Here is a 14491-nt window from a genome sequence, read left to right as displayed (position 1 = left end):
CTGCTTCCACAGGCTTTTTCCCACTGGACATTTATGACTGTAAAGTTCGTGGTGCTGCTGGAACACGGCAGCGGCCCCGCCAAACCGTACCCCATCCTTGCGCTGAACCCCGCTGCGCGAGCATTCCCCCCACGCAGCCGGGGGACGTCTCGCCCAGAAACGCCCGGGACCCCGGCTCGGTCAGCGAGCGGTGCCCGGCAGGCAGCGGCGATGCTGCCGGTAGCCCAGTCCCCCCGCGGTCAGACGGGGCCCTCTACTCCAGAACCACAGTCCCTCCTGCTGCCTCCAGCGCCGCTTTGATCTTCTCTGCTTCCTCCTTGGACGCGTTCGCCTTGATCTCCTGCGGCAGGGACTCCACCAGCTTCTTTGCCTGTGAGGGGGCAAAGTATGAGACTTGCAAACGAGCTTTCGCTAACCAGATTAACAGATTTAAAGCCATGAGCCTGACCTCTGTGTAAGCCGACCAGAGAAACTCGCCTAATGCTCTGGAACACAGACCTCTACGTGAACTACGCAGCACATCCTGCTGGAAGACCACAGCCATGTACGGCCTTTTTCTGCGTGCAGTTGCCCACAAAGTCCCGTGTGCCGGGTGCATGACGTGTGCTGTGTTCCCCCATGTGCAGCCTGGCCTGTGAAGGCGCCTGGGGCGCACGCAGAGCCACCACGTCATGAGCTAACGCAGCCACTGACCCGGGCTTCTTCAGTGAGAATGTTTTGGTTTACATATTTCTGCCAGCGGGAAGGAGAGGCTCTCTCAAGTTTTGTACACAGCTGTGCTAGGGAAGTCAGAGAATCTGCTGTACTGCGTAGAGTCACGGTACAGACTGTGCTTGACAGCACGATTTGGTATTTTCAGGACTTATAGACAAAACTACCATGAAGTACCACAGTAATTAAGACAATCCAAAAAGTTCTGTAACTGGTTTAAAGGGACTCCCTAGAATAGTGTTTTTATTATTATTATTATTATTTATTTATTTTTATTTTTAAAATGCAGTGAAAAAAGGCAAGAGGGTGCGGGAGGAAAAATGCCTGCTGCAGTCTGTGTGCCGCTGCTCTCACACCAAGCAGCAGCAACAAACCCTGGGGGGTTCCACAGTGAGGAGCCGCTGTCAGCTCCCCCCACGGCACTGCGGGAATGCAGAACTGCAGTTCTGGAAACTAACGGAGTGACCACTGCTGACAGAAAAGAGGTTTCATTGGCTTAGTTCACGTTGGGTGCTCGTTGACAGTGGCAGAAAACATTTTTTTGTTTGCAAGAGTTGAGAAGGCGTAGAACTGCGCAGGCAAAGCTCTGCCGCGTGGGTGTGCCTGCACTCACAGGAGCCCAGGGCAGGATCTGGAAGAGAGCCTGCTCTGCCTTGCTGCAACGAGGACACGCAACACAATTGCAGTTATTCATGTAAGATCCTTGCTCCCTAACACTTCAACTTTTGTTCTAAAGCAGCCTCAGTCCAAGGAAAGCAGCTTTTCGCATCTGTAGGAAGGAACAGCAGGGCCCTAGCTGGACCCGCGCAGTAACAGCCACTAGGCAGGGACAGGACATCTTCATCAGACATCTTCAACCCCAGTCTGAGCAGATGAGAATTCCAGAGGCAAAGGAGTGAGCTAAGTGTGCGTTGGAGAGGCTTTGGACAAGCTTTCAGAGGTGCAGACAGGTGGGTCCAGCTCACTCTGACTACACGCCTGTCACACTGAGCGGTCATTTCTACAGGACTGACCGAGTGGAGTCAATCAAAATCTCTCATCAGCACGCGACGTCCAAGGGCTTTACTGGCAATACCTTCTTCCAAATCATTAACAATCTCACAGCCCAAAGAAAAGATCATTTTAAAACACCTCAAACCTCATGTAAAAGCACCTCACCTGGATGACAACTCCTCACTTACAGTGACGATTTGTCAGCTACGCTTTGAATACAACTCCCGCAGGCAGAACTACCCTCAGCAGCAGTTCTTGTGTGTGTTTTCAAACAAAATATCATGTTGGGTGAATCACAGTTTACCAGCAATAACCTGCATCTGCTAACCGTGTAGCTGCGTTAGAACTGTAACCAGACTGCTTTACAGGTTCCACGTGCTATGCCGTTCTGACTGAGCATTAGTTCTGCAAATGGTTTTTAGTTATCTACTGGCTGTACCTGTTACAGGGCTTTGGCATTTTAATATTTGCTTGGGATGGATAACAGATAAACAACTGTCAGACTAACCAAGCTGACAGTCAGCTAAGGGTCCCAGTGAGCCAATGAAACTACCACCACTTTGACCCAAGTTCCTGTTATTGAATCATTTCTTTTACGATACAGCATTAAAAATGTTTTGGAGGATGTTCTGCAAACCCTGATGTTCTGGGTTGCACATCAAAGTAGATTTTTACAATGCTTAGCAATCACTTCCTTGGAACTGGGTAAACAGAAAGTGCTGCCACCATCCCCAAGATACGGAAGCAAGGTTCAGTACAAAACAGAAGCACGTTAGAGCTCTTTGTTCTGACTCTCCTTTCTCATCTCACTTCTGCTAGGGGCTTGGCCCTTCACCACTCAGCAGAGCTGTGAAGGAACGGGCTCTTATGAGAAACACCACACAGACAGGTGAAAGAGATTCCTGCTCTGTCTCGCCCTCTTTGCTCTGAGGTGTGCACACAGCCCCCAGGCAGACTGTTCCTCTGAGGACAGTGGAATCCAGGGCTCCTTTTGAGCAGGGAAGTGAGGCCAGCAGCCCGCGATGTGCTCTGGAACCTGCCCGTGCCTGGGAGCGGGCCCAGGGCTGCAGGGGCATTGCGGGTGGGCAGCGCCCTCCTCACCTGCACGAGGTTCACTCCCGGCACGAAGTTCTTCACCTCCTTGATCAGCTTCACCTTGTCAGCGGCCTTCAGCTCCGTCAGCCGCACGGAGAACACCATCTTCTCCTTCTTGCGCGGGACCTCCTCCTCCTCCTCCTGGAAGCAGCCGCAGCTCGGTGAGGGCGCCCGGCCCCGGGCCCGCCTTCCACCAACCCTCACCCCCCCCCACCCGCCCCGGGACCCCAGGCCCCGTGCCGGGCCCGTACCTGCGGCGCTGCCGGGGGCGGCACGAGGGCGGCGGCCGCCCCCACGGGCATCACCCCCACGTCCGAGATCTTCAGCGTCTCCTGCGGGAACAGCGGCGGCGTCACCGGGCACAGCGGCGCCGCGGGCCCGGCCGGGCCGGAACCGAGCCGGGACCGAGCCGGGACCGATCCGATCCGATCCGATCCGTCCCGCCCCGCGCCACCCACCTTGAGCAGCGCGTTGAGGTCGGCCACCTCGAGCAGCGTGAGCCCCGCGATGTCCCTCACGAGCTGCTGCACCTTGGGCGAGTACCGCTTGGCGGCCGTGTCCAGCGGCGCCCCGGCCAGCGCCTCGGAGCGCCGCGCGCGGCCCGTGCCCAGCGGCCTGGCGGCGCCCCAGCGCCAGGCGGGCGGCGGCGGCGGCAGGGACAGAGGCAGCAGCGGCAGCGCCCGGCGGGCGGCGGGCAGCATGGCGGCCCAGAGGACACGGCGGCGCCCTCCCGCGCTCCCGGCGGCCCCCGCGCCGCGCCGGCCGCTCTAGGCCGCGCCGCCTCTCCTCGCTGGCGGGGCGCGGGCGGCGCTCTACCCGCGCGGTCCTCCAGCTCTCGCTGGTTCCGGCCCGGTGCGCGCCCCCTCCCGGCGGTCCCCCCGCGGCGCAGCGCAGCCCCGTTCGTTCCGCACACTTTATTGTCACCGTTGCGGCTCCGTCGCCTCCGGCGGGGACCGAGCGCGGGAACCGGGGGGGCAGGAGGGGGATGAGGAGGGGGGAGGGGGGAGCCCGGCGCCGGGCAGCGCCGCTCGCCTGCCCCGGGGGGGGTGCAGCGGGACCGGGGCCGCCCCCGGCCCGCACGGAGCCGGTGCGGGGGCGGCGGGGGCAGGAGCGGGGCCGGGCGGGGGGGGGGGGGCGGCGCGGAGCGGGGCTGTCGGTAGTGTCGGTAGTGTTGTCGTTAAGGGACGGGGCGGCCCCGCGGCGCCGTCAGTCGAAGGAGATGAGCTGCGCCTCGCCGCTGCCCGGGGGCTGCTGGCCCGGGGCCGCCGCCGGCTGCGGCTGCTGCTGGGGAGCGGCTCCGGCGGGCGGCACCTGCGGAGAGGAGGCGGCGCCGTCAGGGCGGCCCCGAGCCCCCCACCCCCCCCCCCCGCGCCCCTCGGCCCGCGGCACTCACCTGCTGGTAGAGGGGCTGCTGCCCCGGCAGGTAGGGCTGCTGCGGGGGCAGGCTGCTCAGCGCCGCGTCCTGGCCCGGCAGCGCCGACATCAGGCCCTGCGGGAGGGGAGGGGAAGGGAAGGGGGGAGGTCGGGGCGGCTCCCGGCCTCGCAGCGGGGAGAAGGCCCGAGGCAGGCGGCCCCCTGAGCCTTGTCCACCCCCGAGCCTGCTGCTCCCTGCTCCAGGCCTTCCCGTCCCTGCCCCCAGCAGCGCAGGCCCAGGGAGGCTCCGCTGGCTGCAGCCCGTGGGTGCTGACCTGCATGCCGTAGGGCTGGTAGCCCATGGAGACGGACTGGCTGCCCATGTAGCCCATCGCGCCGGACTGCGGGGCCTGCGAGATGGCAGGGATGCTCTGTGACTGCGATGCTGCGTTCTGGGGAGGAAAGGCTGCTGGTGAGAGGTGGCCCAGGCAGCTTTAGCTCACCTCAAACCACCCAGGAGCTCCGGGACCAGGAGGGCTCTCCCCTGGAAGCAGGGCATACTGCCCCTCTGCACAGCGGGGAGTCCAGAACTGGCTCTGCTCCGTGCCTTTTCCCAGAGGGGAAGCAGCAGTTCCAGGTGTGGGACCAAACAGCTTCCTCCTCCCACTTGAGAACTCGCCCCCAAAGTCAGATCACCTGCACCAGCCCCACACAACTCCCCAGCCCTGCCCCAGCTGGCCACAAGTTGCTCTGCTGCCTTCACTTGCCTGGTAGCCCTGCGTTGGGGTGGGTTGGTAGGATGAGTACGCTGGGGTTGTGGTGGGCACCGCCTGGCCCTGCTGAGCCGCCTGCCCACTGCCGGCCCCCGCCTGGTACATGTAGGCATTCACCATGTTGGGATCTGCAGCAGAGAGAGCAGAGACTGAAGCAGCTGCCTGGCATTCGGCCTCCACCCATGCTGGATCCAGCTCGCTCACGAACCTGTCCCTGTGACGGGCATCGCTGTGTACGCCCCTGTGCCCCCCTGCGCTGCCTGGTTCATGTACACGGTGTGCATGGGAGAGCCCTCCACAGAGCCCGCTGGGCTGAAGGTGCCGGGGAAGCTCGTGGGCCCAGAGGGCTGGTAGATCACCCCGCTGGCTGCTGGCATGGCCTGAAGCTGGTGAGGGAAGAAAAGCAAGCGTTTCTGCCAGGTCCCGGGGGACGCAGCCTCAGGTCTGTAACCCAGCGGCCTTACCTGGGCATAAGGCAGCGAGAAGGCTGGCATCTGGGCTCTCATCTGGATGGTCTGCTTCTGCTGCTCCAGGCGCAGCTGCCTCTCCTTCTCCTGCTCCTGCAGGCGCTGGATGGCCAGCTGACGCTGCATCTCCAGGTATTCCTGTGGCAACAACGCCGCGATAGCCAGGAGCCAGGATGCGGCAGCATCCCCTCCGGCCAGCGCAGCTCTCCGTGCCAAACCTGGGCTAGCCTACGGTGCCAGCAGGAGCACAGGCAGGCCTGCAGGCTGGCAAGGCCCCGGATCCCTGGAAGTGCTCCTGCCTCACCTGCTTCTTCTGCCTCATGATCTCCAGCTTCTGGGCCAGCTGGATCTGGCGCTGGCGCTCTGCCTCCTCTGCTGCGCGCCGCAGCTTCTCCCGGTGCTCCTCCCGCAGCGCGTTCAGAGCCCCACGTGCGTCCCGGATCTGGGCCAGCTTGTCCTGCAGGCCTTCGTAGTACACTGCGGGGGGAAAGGCAGCCTCAGGGACCCTCTAGAGCACTCAGACTGTCCCTGCACACTGCTCTGGCTTCTCTCTGGGCAGGCTGTGCCAAGGGAATGCCAAGCACCGGCTCTGTGGGATGCCCTGGCAGCCGCCCGCCCCTCCCCAGGACCCCCAGCAGCACCACTGCCACCTACGCCTGCGCTCATCCAGCTGGTTGAGCAGCTCCAGCAGCTGGGGGTGCATGTTGTTGATGGACTGGAAGAGGGACAGCACGGCAGAGTCGTTGGTGATGCTGCGGCCTCGCATGTGGTTGCTCTTCATGCGGTTGACAAACGTGGTGACCGCGTTCTGCAGAGCCTTCAGGAACTGCTCGTGGTTCTCCTCCGACTCGCCGTTCTGGTACTGCTGCTGGAGGGACAGGGCAGCCGGTCAAGGACATCCCGAGCCGAGGGCCAGCAGCAGCCCCGCAGAGCTGTGCCTGGGCATGCAGACAGGCCGGGTGCTGCTCAGCCCTGCGGGCTGCAGGACAGACCCAGACCGCCTCTTACCTCGACGACGCCGAGCGGGGTGGGGTGGGCTTCCCCCGGCTGTGTGGCTGGCTCCGTGAGGGACAGAGGTGCCGACGGGGTCGGGCTCTTGCGAACCTCCTCTTGTTTCTTCTCCCAGTAGTTGCGGTTCAGGTACCGAGCCAGCTGCCAGGAAGAGAGGGAAAATGAGCACCACAGCCACGCTGGGAGCAACCCTGTGCCACAGCGCTCACCAGCCCCGCGTCCTTACCTCAGGGTCAATGTCCTCAGCCAGGGGAGCAGAGGAATTCTGTGAGGAAAAAGAGGGAATCCCATTTAGAGAAACAAGAAAACTGCAGCTTCCACGCAGCTATCTTGTCCAGACCTGGCCCTGGCACAGCCACCAGCGCTGAGCACCAGCACTGAGAGGGGGGCAGCCACCTCCTTCCTCCAGGCACAGACTGCAGCTGCTGCAGGCAGCAACCCGAGCCTCATGCCAGCAACACAGGCACCTAAGTGCCTGCTGAGCACAGAGCTTCTGGACAAAAAACACTGAAGGGGGCAAAGTTTTTCCCAGAACAGGGATCCGATCTGACCCGAGCAGGGCAGAGCTGGGCTGGGGAACTGGCCTGTGCCCGGCCACTTTGTGCTCAGCAGCCCGTGAACGTACCACAGGTGGGGAGTAGAGCGTGCCCGCCGGCGGAGCTGACGATGTGACGGGTGTGGGCTCAGCCTTCGGGTACATGGAGTAGGATGTCTTCTGCCTCTGCAAGAGAGAAAAGAAGTCAACTCGGGGACCGTCCAGACTCCTCTGAATCAACCAGCCAGCAACAAGCTGTGTGGCAAAAAAGCAGTCCCAGATGCCCAGCAGTGTACAAACCATCCTCTCCTTCTCCTCAGCCTCTGACTGAGACAAAGCAATGGCTAGCTGGAGCTCTTCTTCCTCTTGCAGAGCTGTCTCATCACGCTTCGGGGGCAGCTGCAAGCAGAAAGATGAGGCGGCAGTCACTAAAGGGATGAAGGAGCAGGCCAGCATCACGAGGTCACCCAGAGGGCAGCCACTCACCTGGGACTGCTGAGAGAGGGGGCTGGTCAGGTACTCGGGGGGCAGTTCGGAGGTTGCAGCAGCTTTACCCTCAGCTTTCCTGCAGTCAGAAAGAGGTGTCAGCACAGACCGAGTGCTCTTTCCCCAGCACTGGAGCCCCAGCTCTGCACAACACTACAGCTGTAAAACCCACTCCCAGGAAGGAACAGAACCTAGCCAGCCTACACAACTGGGAAACCCTTATGCTAATTGCCAGAGAGGTGGCTCCACGCCAAGTTTCTCCCCTCACAGTCCCGGAAACATGCCACAAAGGGTACTGACTTGTTGAGATGCTCGTAACAGGGCTCACAGACTCTCACTTCCTTCTCAATCCCAAACTTGGGGATGGTGGAATACTTGGAGGAGCATTTGCCACAGAAGATCTGCCCACAGGCCCTGCAATGATGCTGCAAAGAATGGGAGACATCAGTGTGGCAGCAAGATGCTGCTTCACCGTTAGATGATATCCCTCAAACGGTCCCGGCACGTCCCAGGCAGTGGCTGGGGGCAGTCACCCAGACGCACCTCCACACAGGACCAGGGAACCCAGAAGGGCAGGAGCAGCACCCACCTTCCGTGTCACAACTCCGAACTGCACTCGACATCGGTGACACTCCTCAGCATCTACCCAGTCTGGAGCCTGGCGGGGTTAAGGAAACTCGTGTAAGGCAAGGAGCGAGGCCTCGCGGACGGTGTTGTCATAGAACCTTTCAGGAGCTCCTACGGCTAACCCAGACACGAATGGGGGAGGCAGGAAGCATTTGCAGCCCAACAGGAAATATTTGTCCTCGCAAGTGATCACCTCTCACCTTACTTGACTGTGATGCTTTCCCAGTCAGCAAGAGTTTCTGCGACCACATCTGCACAGCAATTTCTGCAGCAGCACCCTGCTATGTTCAGATTACCATGCTGCTGGAAGGCCACCAAGTAGGGCCACTCTGGGGGGTGCTTAGCAGGTTGAGACTAATGTCCTGTCCTGGCCAATTCTCCCCTCCCTCTGGTAATTTTAGGCTAAGCTGCTACACACCAACCCAGAACTGCCCGTGTGACAGCAGGGAGCAAGCAATGCACACAGCAAGGTCTCTAACGCGAGTGAAATGGAGGAAAAGCAAGAACTGAAGGTTTAGTAGCCCGAGGGATACAACGGCAAGGCCTGTCCCACAGCACCAGCTCCCTCCCCGCCAGCAGCGCTCACTCACCCTTTCCGCAGCAAACATGGCATCGCTCTCTTTGAACTCCGGGAACACATGGCCTGTGGGAGAAGGGACAGCATTCCCCTGTGAAAGGCTTCTGCACCGGGACGCTGTGGTGCCAGGACTCAGCCTAGTGCTGCAGGTCCCAGCCGTACACGCCAAACACAGCTCAGCGTTTCTACCCTGACCGTTACGTTCTGATAAGAGCAGCAGCAATCTTCCTGCTGCAGGAGGCCAGGTGGCATTGCCTGTGGTGCCTACTGCTCAAACAGAGCTGAGAAGAACTGCACAAAAATATGCTGAGAAAAAGCTGAGCATTGTAAATCCAGACCTCACTAATACCGAGCAGGGACCCCAAACCCATTTTTTCCTCCAGCAAGGCTCCTCCAGAGCACAGCCACTTGGCAGCCACCTTCGCCCCCAGTTCCCTCACCTTCGACCTTCATTATTTGATAGGTGTCCTGCACCACCTTGTACTTAGGCTCGTTGCGGAAGGCATGAGCCCAGGCCTGGATAAGGTTCAGGATCTTACTGCGCACACTCGCTTCCACTTGCCTCTGCAGGGAAAAAAAAAAAAAAAAAAAAAAAAGCCTGAGAAAAAGACCCTGAAGCCCAAGGGATGTTACAAATCCCTCAGACAGGAGCCAGAAATACCATTCATAGGGAGAGAGACTTCAGAATACTCGTGCAAGGTAAAAGCTGTCAGAAAACTGCAAGCAGGACACTCTACAGCAAGGACTACATTCTCCTTCAGCTTCCCGCTTCCCTGCACCACCATGAACAGGAGGCTGTCCTCAGAGCAGCACAATAACTTGGAAAGGTGTGCAGGCACAATGCTTTTGGGACACATCCACGGAGACTCACATGGTTACTCCCCAGGGCAGGCACAAGTACTGGCCTGCCAACATTCTTGTTTACCTCCTCACAAGAGCTGCTCATCCCGCACTCCACAAACTGCAAGGGTGAGAGCTGCCCGGGACAGCACCGTTGTCTCACCCCAGTTCTGACAGGGCACCACAGACACAGCTGGAAGGTGTCTGAGGCTGCTGGTGCCCAGCTGCCAGCAGCTCCAGCTCAGAGACTCCTGTGCAGGAATACCCAGAACTACCTCGAGACATGATGCAATCAGGACAGCTGGGAAGCCTGCCCTTTGGAGGCAAGGGACGGCTGTATCACAGCTCAGGAAGCCAGAGGAAACTTGGCAAGCCCGTTCCTATCCCAGCCCCAGGAGCAGCGCTGCCATCAGCTGACCGAGTCATCGCCGCCTCACATGACTGGTTGCTCCAGAAGTCCCCCAGGAAGCAGAGATCGTCAAGCTCCCTTTTCATCCGAGAGCTCAGCACAGTGTGACCTAGTGACAATTCCTGGAGCTCCAAACTTCCAGGAGATTTGGCAAAACCCCACATTCCGCAAATGGCACAGCCCTGAGCCTCATCAGAGCTAACACCATTTTAAACAGCACGAGGCATTCACAGGCAGCAAATTTCCGAGTGTAGGATGACAACGGGTCTGCGACAGTTATGAAACTGCTGAGGCAGACAAGGACTGGAGAGAGTCCCAGAATCTTTGATCTGATCCTATCTGATCCCCTCAGTGCTCAGAGCAGCTGTGCTACAGCACCCGGCCTTCACACTGCTGCAGCATTCCCATTTCATCAGGAGAGGCCGTACGAGGACTGAGTCAGCCCTAACAGGAAGTTCACGCAGGAGACACCCGGCTACAGGGCGTGAGGTGGCAGGAGCAGCACAGCTCACTCCACAGATATTTGGGTCATCAACTTGTCTATTTGTGGCAGAAGATAGGGACTACAAGGAAGTAACAGCATTACTGTAACAACCTCTTGTCTGTGAATTACTGTTCTCAGGACTGGAAACCAAAGACATGAGTTCTCATTTACCCTTCCCTTGTGGAAGTCTCAAGTCCTGGGGCATAAGGAGCTCCTGCAGGCAGCACGTGGTACCAAACTGACAAGTGATACAGGTCCACAACCTGAAAAGCTCCTCAGGCCAGTTCCACAGGCCAGTGAAATTGTCATAGTAAAGAGGAAACTTCTGTCGGTTTCACCTTGCTACTCACCTTCTTGGTGTCCTACACTGGACTACAGGAATGGTATTCACCTACCCCTGCTCAGATCCTTGGTGAAACTCTGACAGTTGTTTGTTTGTTTTTTGTTTGTTGGTTTGTTTTCAGTCTCTGGCCAAGCAAAGCACCACACCCATGATCACCTATCGTGAGATGGTCTATGCCTTTACAGCATATTCCTTCCCCATTTCATGGTATAGCCAAACATTATCTTTGCTCTCATGACATCTTCTCTCCCCAGCAGGCACTCTTCAGCTCTCTACACTCACCTCTTCATATTAAACAATACAGGTTGCTCTTCTCTGAGAGACATTTCCAAGTCTCTGTTCCTTATACACAGGGAATGAAACAGAGAACATGTACATTTCCTCCTTTCGTTGCCTTACAACCTCATTCAAAAACCGAAGTAAAGCAAGTTAAGTTTACCTTAAGTATTTCCTTCAGCTCCTCCATAGTCTGTTTATTAGCTACTTCATCATGGACTGTTTGGCCACAGTTTTTAACTACAGACTCCATGACCTGCGAGGGCAAAGGACAGCATTAACCTGCCACTTTCTTCCTTCTCTGTGGCCTACAGAGACTAAACAGAAGAGCGGTGTTTCAGCACCTGTTACAGGTTATTGCAGCAGGTAAGCTAAGAAGGGGGCACTATTTAAATAATGATTAAAGTAAAGAAGTGTCAGTTAAGCCAGAGAAACGCACACCACAAGGCTAAAGCATAAGCTATACTTCAGCTTCATGGTGGCCTTTGGACCTCTACTATTTAAACACACAGAGGCAAGCAAACAGACCCCCACACAAGCTCTGGCTTGGCCCGTTTCTAGCTCTGAGGTTGAATTCAAGAACAAAACATCACAGCCTGTCACTCAGTCACGATGCCTCTGCGCTAGAGCCAGGAGGCGACTCCAAGTCACGCCCTGATGCTGCTGGGCAGGGCAGAGGGAACGCTGCGCAGGCTGCAGCCCAGCGGGCAGGCTTGGGAAGGATGGGAGGTTCTGGCCTGTGGAACGGGCCCCCACAGGGCTGGGGGTTCGGGCTGAAGTTACCTCTAGCGCATAGAGCGCCACGTGGGGATTCTTGTCGTTGACTTTCTTCTTGATAGCGTTGACTGCGTATTTTGCTCTGGATGGAGAAAGAGAGCACACGTTTCTGGGCGAGGACAAGTCTGCAAGGATGCTCCCCCTGCCCCTGACAACCCCCCGACCCCACACTAACAAAAGGTGCGGTCAGCTCCCAGTACACCCAACCCAGCTCCCCCAGCGCAAACTGGGACGAGGAGGAACCAACACGCTCGGGCTCGTGTTTCCCCACAGCCTTCGGGCCAGGCCCAGCCCGCAGCCGAGGCCGGGAGGAGGGCGCAGGGCAGGGGGCGGCCGCCTCGCAGCGCCCCTCGGGCCCCCCGGCGGGCACTCACTGCGTGTCGCCCTGGCGGATCATGTCGCAGATCTGCAGGATGGATTCCCAGTCGGTCTCCAGCAGCAGCTGGCTCGTCGCCTTGTCTGCAAGGGAGCGCGGCGCCGTCAGCCCGGCCCGAGCCGGACAGCGAGGCGCTGGCGGCCGCCCCGGGCTCTGCCCGGCCCCCGCCGCGCCCCTCCCCGCCGCCACCGGCCGCGGTCACCGGGGCCGAGCCCCGCGGGTGGCGGCCCGGCCCGGCCCCTACCCAGGAGCCGCTCGAAGGTGCCTCCGCCGCGCCCCATCGCGTCCCCCGCCGCCGGCCCGGCCCGGCCCGCCCCGCCGCCAGCCCGCGACCGCTTCCGCTTCCGCCTTCCGCTTCTTCCGCCTTCCGGCGGGGCGGGCGGCGCCGCTTCCGGCGGGGCGGGCGGGGCGGCCATGGCGGCGGGGGGGCGGCGCGGGGGCGGCTGCCTCCTGCTGGGCGCCGCGGGCGTCGGCAAGAGCCTGCTGGGGAAGCGGCTCCGCCATATCCGCGCGGGGCGGGGGGCACCGGGGGGGCTCCGGGGGTACCGGGGGGTTCCGGGGGGTCCCTGTGCGGCGGCGGCGGCGCGCCCTCCCCGCCCGTCCGTGCCCGTCCTTAACGCGCCGCACAGCTGAGCGCCCGGGACGGCGCCAAGGAGCTGGGCGAGCCCCCGGCCACGCTGCCCACGGTAGGTCGGGGCGGGACAAGCGGGGTCCCGGCTCCGTTCGGGTCCGGCCCCGGCCCCGGCCCCGGCCCCGGCTCGACCCCGCCTTGTCCCGGCCCCGCAGGTGGGCACCAACCTGACGGAGCTGCCGCTGCCGCCGCGGGTGACGGTGCGGGAGCTGGGCGGCTGCATGGGCCCCATCTGGCCCAGCTACTACGGGGACTGCGGCGCCGTGATGGTGAGCCCCGGCCCGGGGGTATGGGGGTGCCCGGGGCTCCCGGCCCCCCCCCCCCCCCCCCCCCCCCGGCCCCGGGACGCCCCCACGGAGCCGCCCCCTCCCTTCCCTCCGCAGTTCGTGGTCGACGCCGCCAACCCCACGCAGGTGTCCTCGTCCTGCGTGCAGCTGCTGGCCCTGCTGTCCGCCCCGCAGCTCGCCGCCGTGCCCGTGCTGGTGCTCTTCAACAAGATGTAAACGGGGGCGAGGGGGGCGCGGAGCTCCCGGGGCACCCCCGGAGGGCGATGCCCCGGGAGGCCGCCGGCTCCGCGGGGTGGCAGCGGGGCTGTGCGCCCCCCGGGCCGGCCGTGCGGGGTGCTGGGGGGGCAGGACCGCAGGGCGGTGGCTGACACGGAGCCCTCTGTCCGCAGTGACCTGCCCTGCTACATGTCGCTGGTGGAGATGAAGTCGCTGTTCCGCATGCAAGACATCGTCTCCTGCGCTACGCAGCCCGTCACGGTGCTGGAGGCCAGTGCGCGCGACGGCACCGGGCTGGCCGACGTCCTGCAGTGGCTGAAGGACACCTTCAGGGACCCCGGCTGACCTGCCCTGCCCTGGGCAGTGCCAGGGGCTGGTGGCAGGGGGCAGCTCCCTAGGGCTTTGCCTGCGGCGGCTTTTTAGGACTTTACAGTAAAACTGGGAAACTTCCACCTCCTTGTCCGGACTTCCCTGTGCTGGGTGCAAGCCCCGGCCTCTCAGGGAGGGGCTGAGCAGGAGTCTCAGGCTGTGCTCCTGCAGCAAGCCATCCGTAGCCACGTCTGGCTCTGAGCTCTGCCTGGAGCTCTGCAGCACTGCCGCAGGGCTGTCTCGAGGCCTGTGCTCCTTTCGGACACCGGGGCAAGCTGCCCCTTCCTCCTGCCTGCTCCAGGCTTCGAGCCCCTGTGAGCAAAGCCTGGCTGAGGGCGTGCTGCGTGCGCAGGCCCTGCTGGCTGCTTGTGCCACAAGGAGGATGCAGCTCCTGTGCCTGAGAGCGCGACAGTCTGGATTTACACAGAGGCAAAAGGAGGAGACTTCACAAATGAATGGTCTCTGTTGCAAATCATCGGGTGCATAATTTAAAATGACACATCTTCATTTCCACAGACTGAAAGCAGCGCCCTGTGCTGCTGCATCTAGCAAGCAACCAACGGGTACCCCATCGCTGAGCAGTTTGCAGACATGGAGCTGGGCTGCCTCGTGCCACGCAGAGGCTGCGCTTTTGCCTCTTCTGTGTCCTGTCCAGACTCTGCTGCTGTGAGCACGTAGCCTGGGTTTGGAAGCAACGTAAAGGCAGGGTGAGAAGGCTTTCCTGCCCTCCTGCTGGGGCAGTGCCGGTCCCTTCTGCAAGAGCAGTCGTAGTGTTTGGGTCAGTGGGGCCCAGCCCCACTGGGCTAGGGCTGCATGCAGGCAGCACTCCTACTGCTGTGGCCTCTCGTGCCCTGC

At 60.8% G+C, this 14491-nt stretch overlaps 3 protein-coding genes across 4 annotated transcripts; 1 reads left to right on the top strand and 2 right to left on the bottom strand.

The window, feature by feature from the left end:
* Positions 1–14: 14 nt before the first annotated feature.
* On the bottom strand, positions 15–3506 carry MRPL12 (mitochondrial ribosomal protein L12). Its single transcript, XM_032199631.1, has 4 exons — positions 3258–3506; positions 3051–3131; positions 2806–2940; positions 15–370 (listed from the first exon to the last, which is right to left on the bottom strand). Exons 1-4 carry the CDS (start codon positions 3498–3500, stop codon positions 254–256), a joined length of 576 nt encoding a protein of 191 aa, XP_032055522.1. The 5' UTR covers positions 3501–3506; the 3' UTR covers positions 15–253.
* Positions 3507–3906: 400 nt separating this feature from the next.
* Positions 3907–12450, bottom strand: HGS (hepatocyte growth factor-regulated tyrosine kinase substrate). Of its 2 annotated transcripts, none has more exons than XM_032199855.1 (21): positions 12378–12450; positions 12132–12216; positions 11764–11839; positions 11144–11236; positions 9069–9192; positions 8642–8694; positions 8014–8082; positions 7725–7849; positions 7425–7503; positions 7239–7337; positions 7029–7124; positions 6630–6668; positions 6401–6544; positions 6047–6260; positions 5697–5869; positions 5390–5530; positions 5134–5311; positions 4920–5053; positions 4488–4604; positions 4193–4288; positions 3907–4110 (listed from the first exon to the last, which is right to left on the bottom strand). In XM_032199855.1, the coding sequence occupies exons 1-21, from the start codon at positions 12412–12414 to the stop codon at positions 4006–4008; spliced, it is 2277 nt and encodes a 758-aa protein (XP_032055746.1). In that variant the 5' UTR covers positions 12415–12450; the 3' UTR covers positions 3907–4005. The 2 variants fall into 2 exon arrangements, with proteins under 2 accessions (XP_032055746.1, XP_032055747.1); XM_032199856.1 differs by having other exon boundaries at positions 6047–6257.
* Positions 12451–12547: 97 nt separating this feature from the next.
* ARL16 (ADP ribosylation factor like GTPase 16) lies at positions 12548–13717 on the top strand. The gene is made up of 5 exons (XM_032199950.1): positions 12548–12643; positions 12763–12819; positions 12920–13033; positions 13148–13263; positions 13441–13717. Exons 1-5 carry the CDS (start codon positions 12548–12550, stop codon positions 13610–13612), a joined length of 555 nt encoding a protein of 184 aa, XP_032055841.1. The 3' UTR covers positions 13613–13717.
* Positions 13718–14491: the final 774 nt, after the last annotated feature.

The sequence above is a fragment of the Aythya fuligula genome, chromosome 18 (genome assembly GCF_009819795.1).
Source record: "Aythya fuligula isolate bAytFul2 chromosome 18, bAytFul2.pri, whole genome shotgun sequence".
NCBI lineage: Eukaryota > Metazoa > Chordata > Aves > Anseriformes > Anatidae > Aythya > Aythya fuligula.
This window is presented reverse-complemented; position numbering and strand designations above follow the sequence as displayed.

What these genes read in the sequence shown, in the direction of transcription:
- MRPL12 (XM_032199631.1), bottom strand. Translation starts at nt 3,500, where the DNA reads ATGCTGCCCGCCGCCCGCCGGGCGCTGCCGCTGCTGCCTCTGTCCCTG. An exon ending in ACCTCAACGCGCTGCTCAAG is followed by an intron (nt 3,132 to 3,257) that starts GTGGGTGGCGCG and finishes CTGTTCCCGCAG; the next exon opens with GAGACGCTGAAGATCTCGGA. An exon ending in CGGGAGTGAACCTCGTGCAG is followed by an intron (nt 371 to 2,805) that starts GTGAGGAGGGCG and finishes GCCCCCTCACAG; the next exon opens with GCAAAGAAGCTGGTGGAGTC.
- HGS (XM_032199855.1), bottom strand. Translation starts at nt 12,414, where the DNA reads ATGGGGCGCGGCGGAGGCACCTTCGAGCGGCTCCTGG. An exon ending in CCCCAACGCAGGGCTACCAG is followed by an intron (nt 4,605 to 4,919) that starts GCAAGTGAAGGC and finishes TTTCCTCCCCAG; the next exon opens with AACGCAGCATCGCAGTCACA. An exon ending in ACCAGCCCTACGGCATGCAG is followed by an intron (nt 4,289 to 4,487) that starts GTCAGCACCCAC and finishes CCCCTCCCGCAG; the next exon opens with GGCCTGATGTCGGCGCTGCC.
- ARL16 (XM_032199950.1), top strand. Translation starts at nt 12,548, where the DNA reads ATGGCGGCGGGGGGGCGGCGCGGGGGCGGCTGCCTCCTGCTGGGCGCC. An exon ending in CCCCGGCCACGCTGCCCACG is followed by an intron (nt 12,820 to 12,919) that starts GTAGGTCGGGGC and finishes CCGGCCCCGCAG; the next exon opens with GTGGGCACCAACCTGACGGA. An exon ending in CTGGTGCTCTTCAACAAGAT is followed by an intron (nt 13,264 to 13,440) that starts GTAAACGGGGGC and finishes CTCTGTCCGCAG; the next exon opens with TGACCTGCCCTGCTACATGT.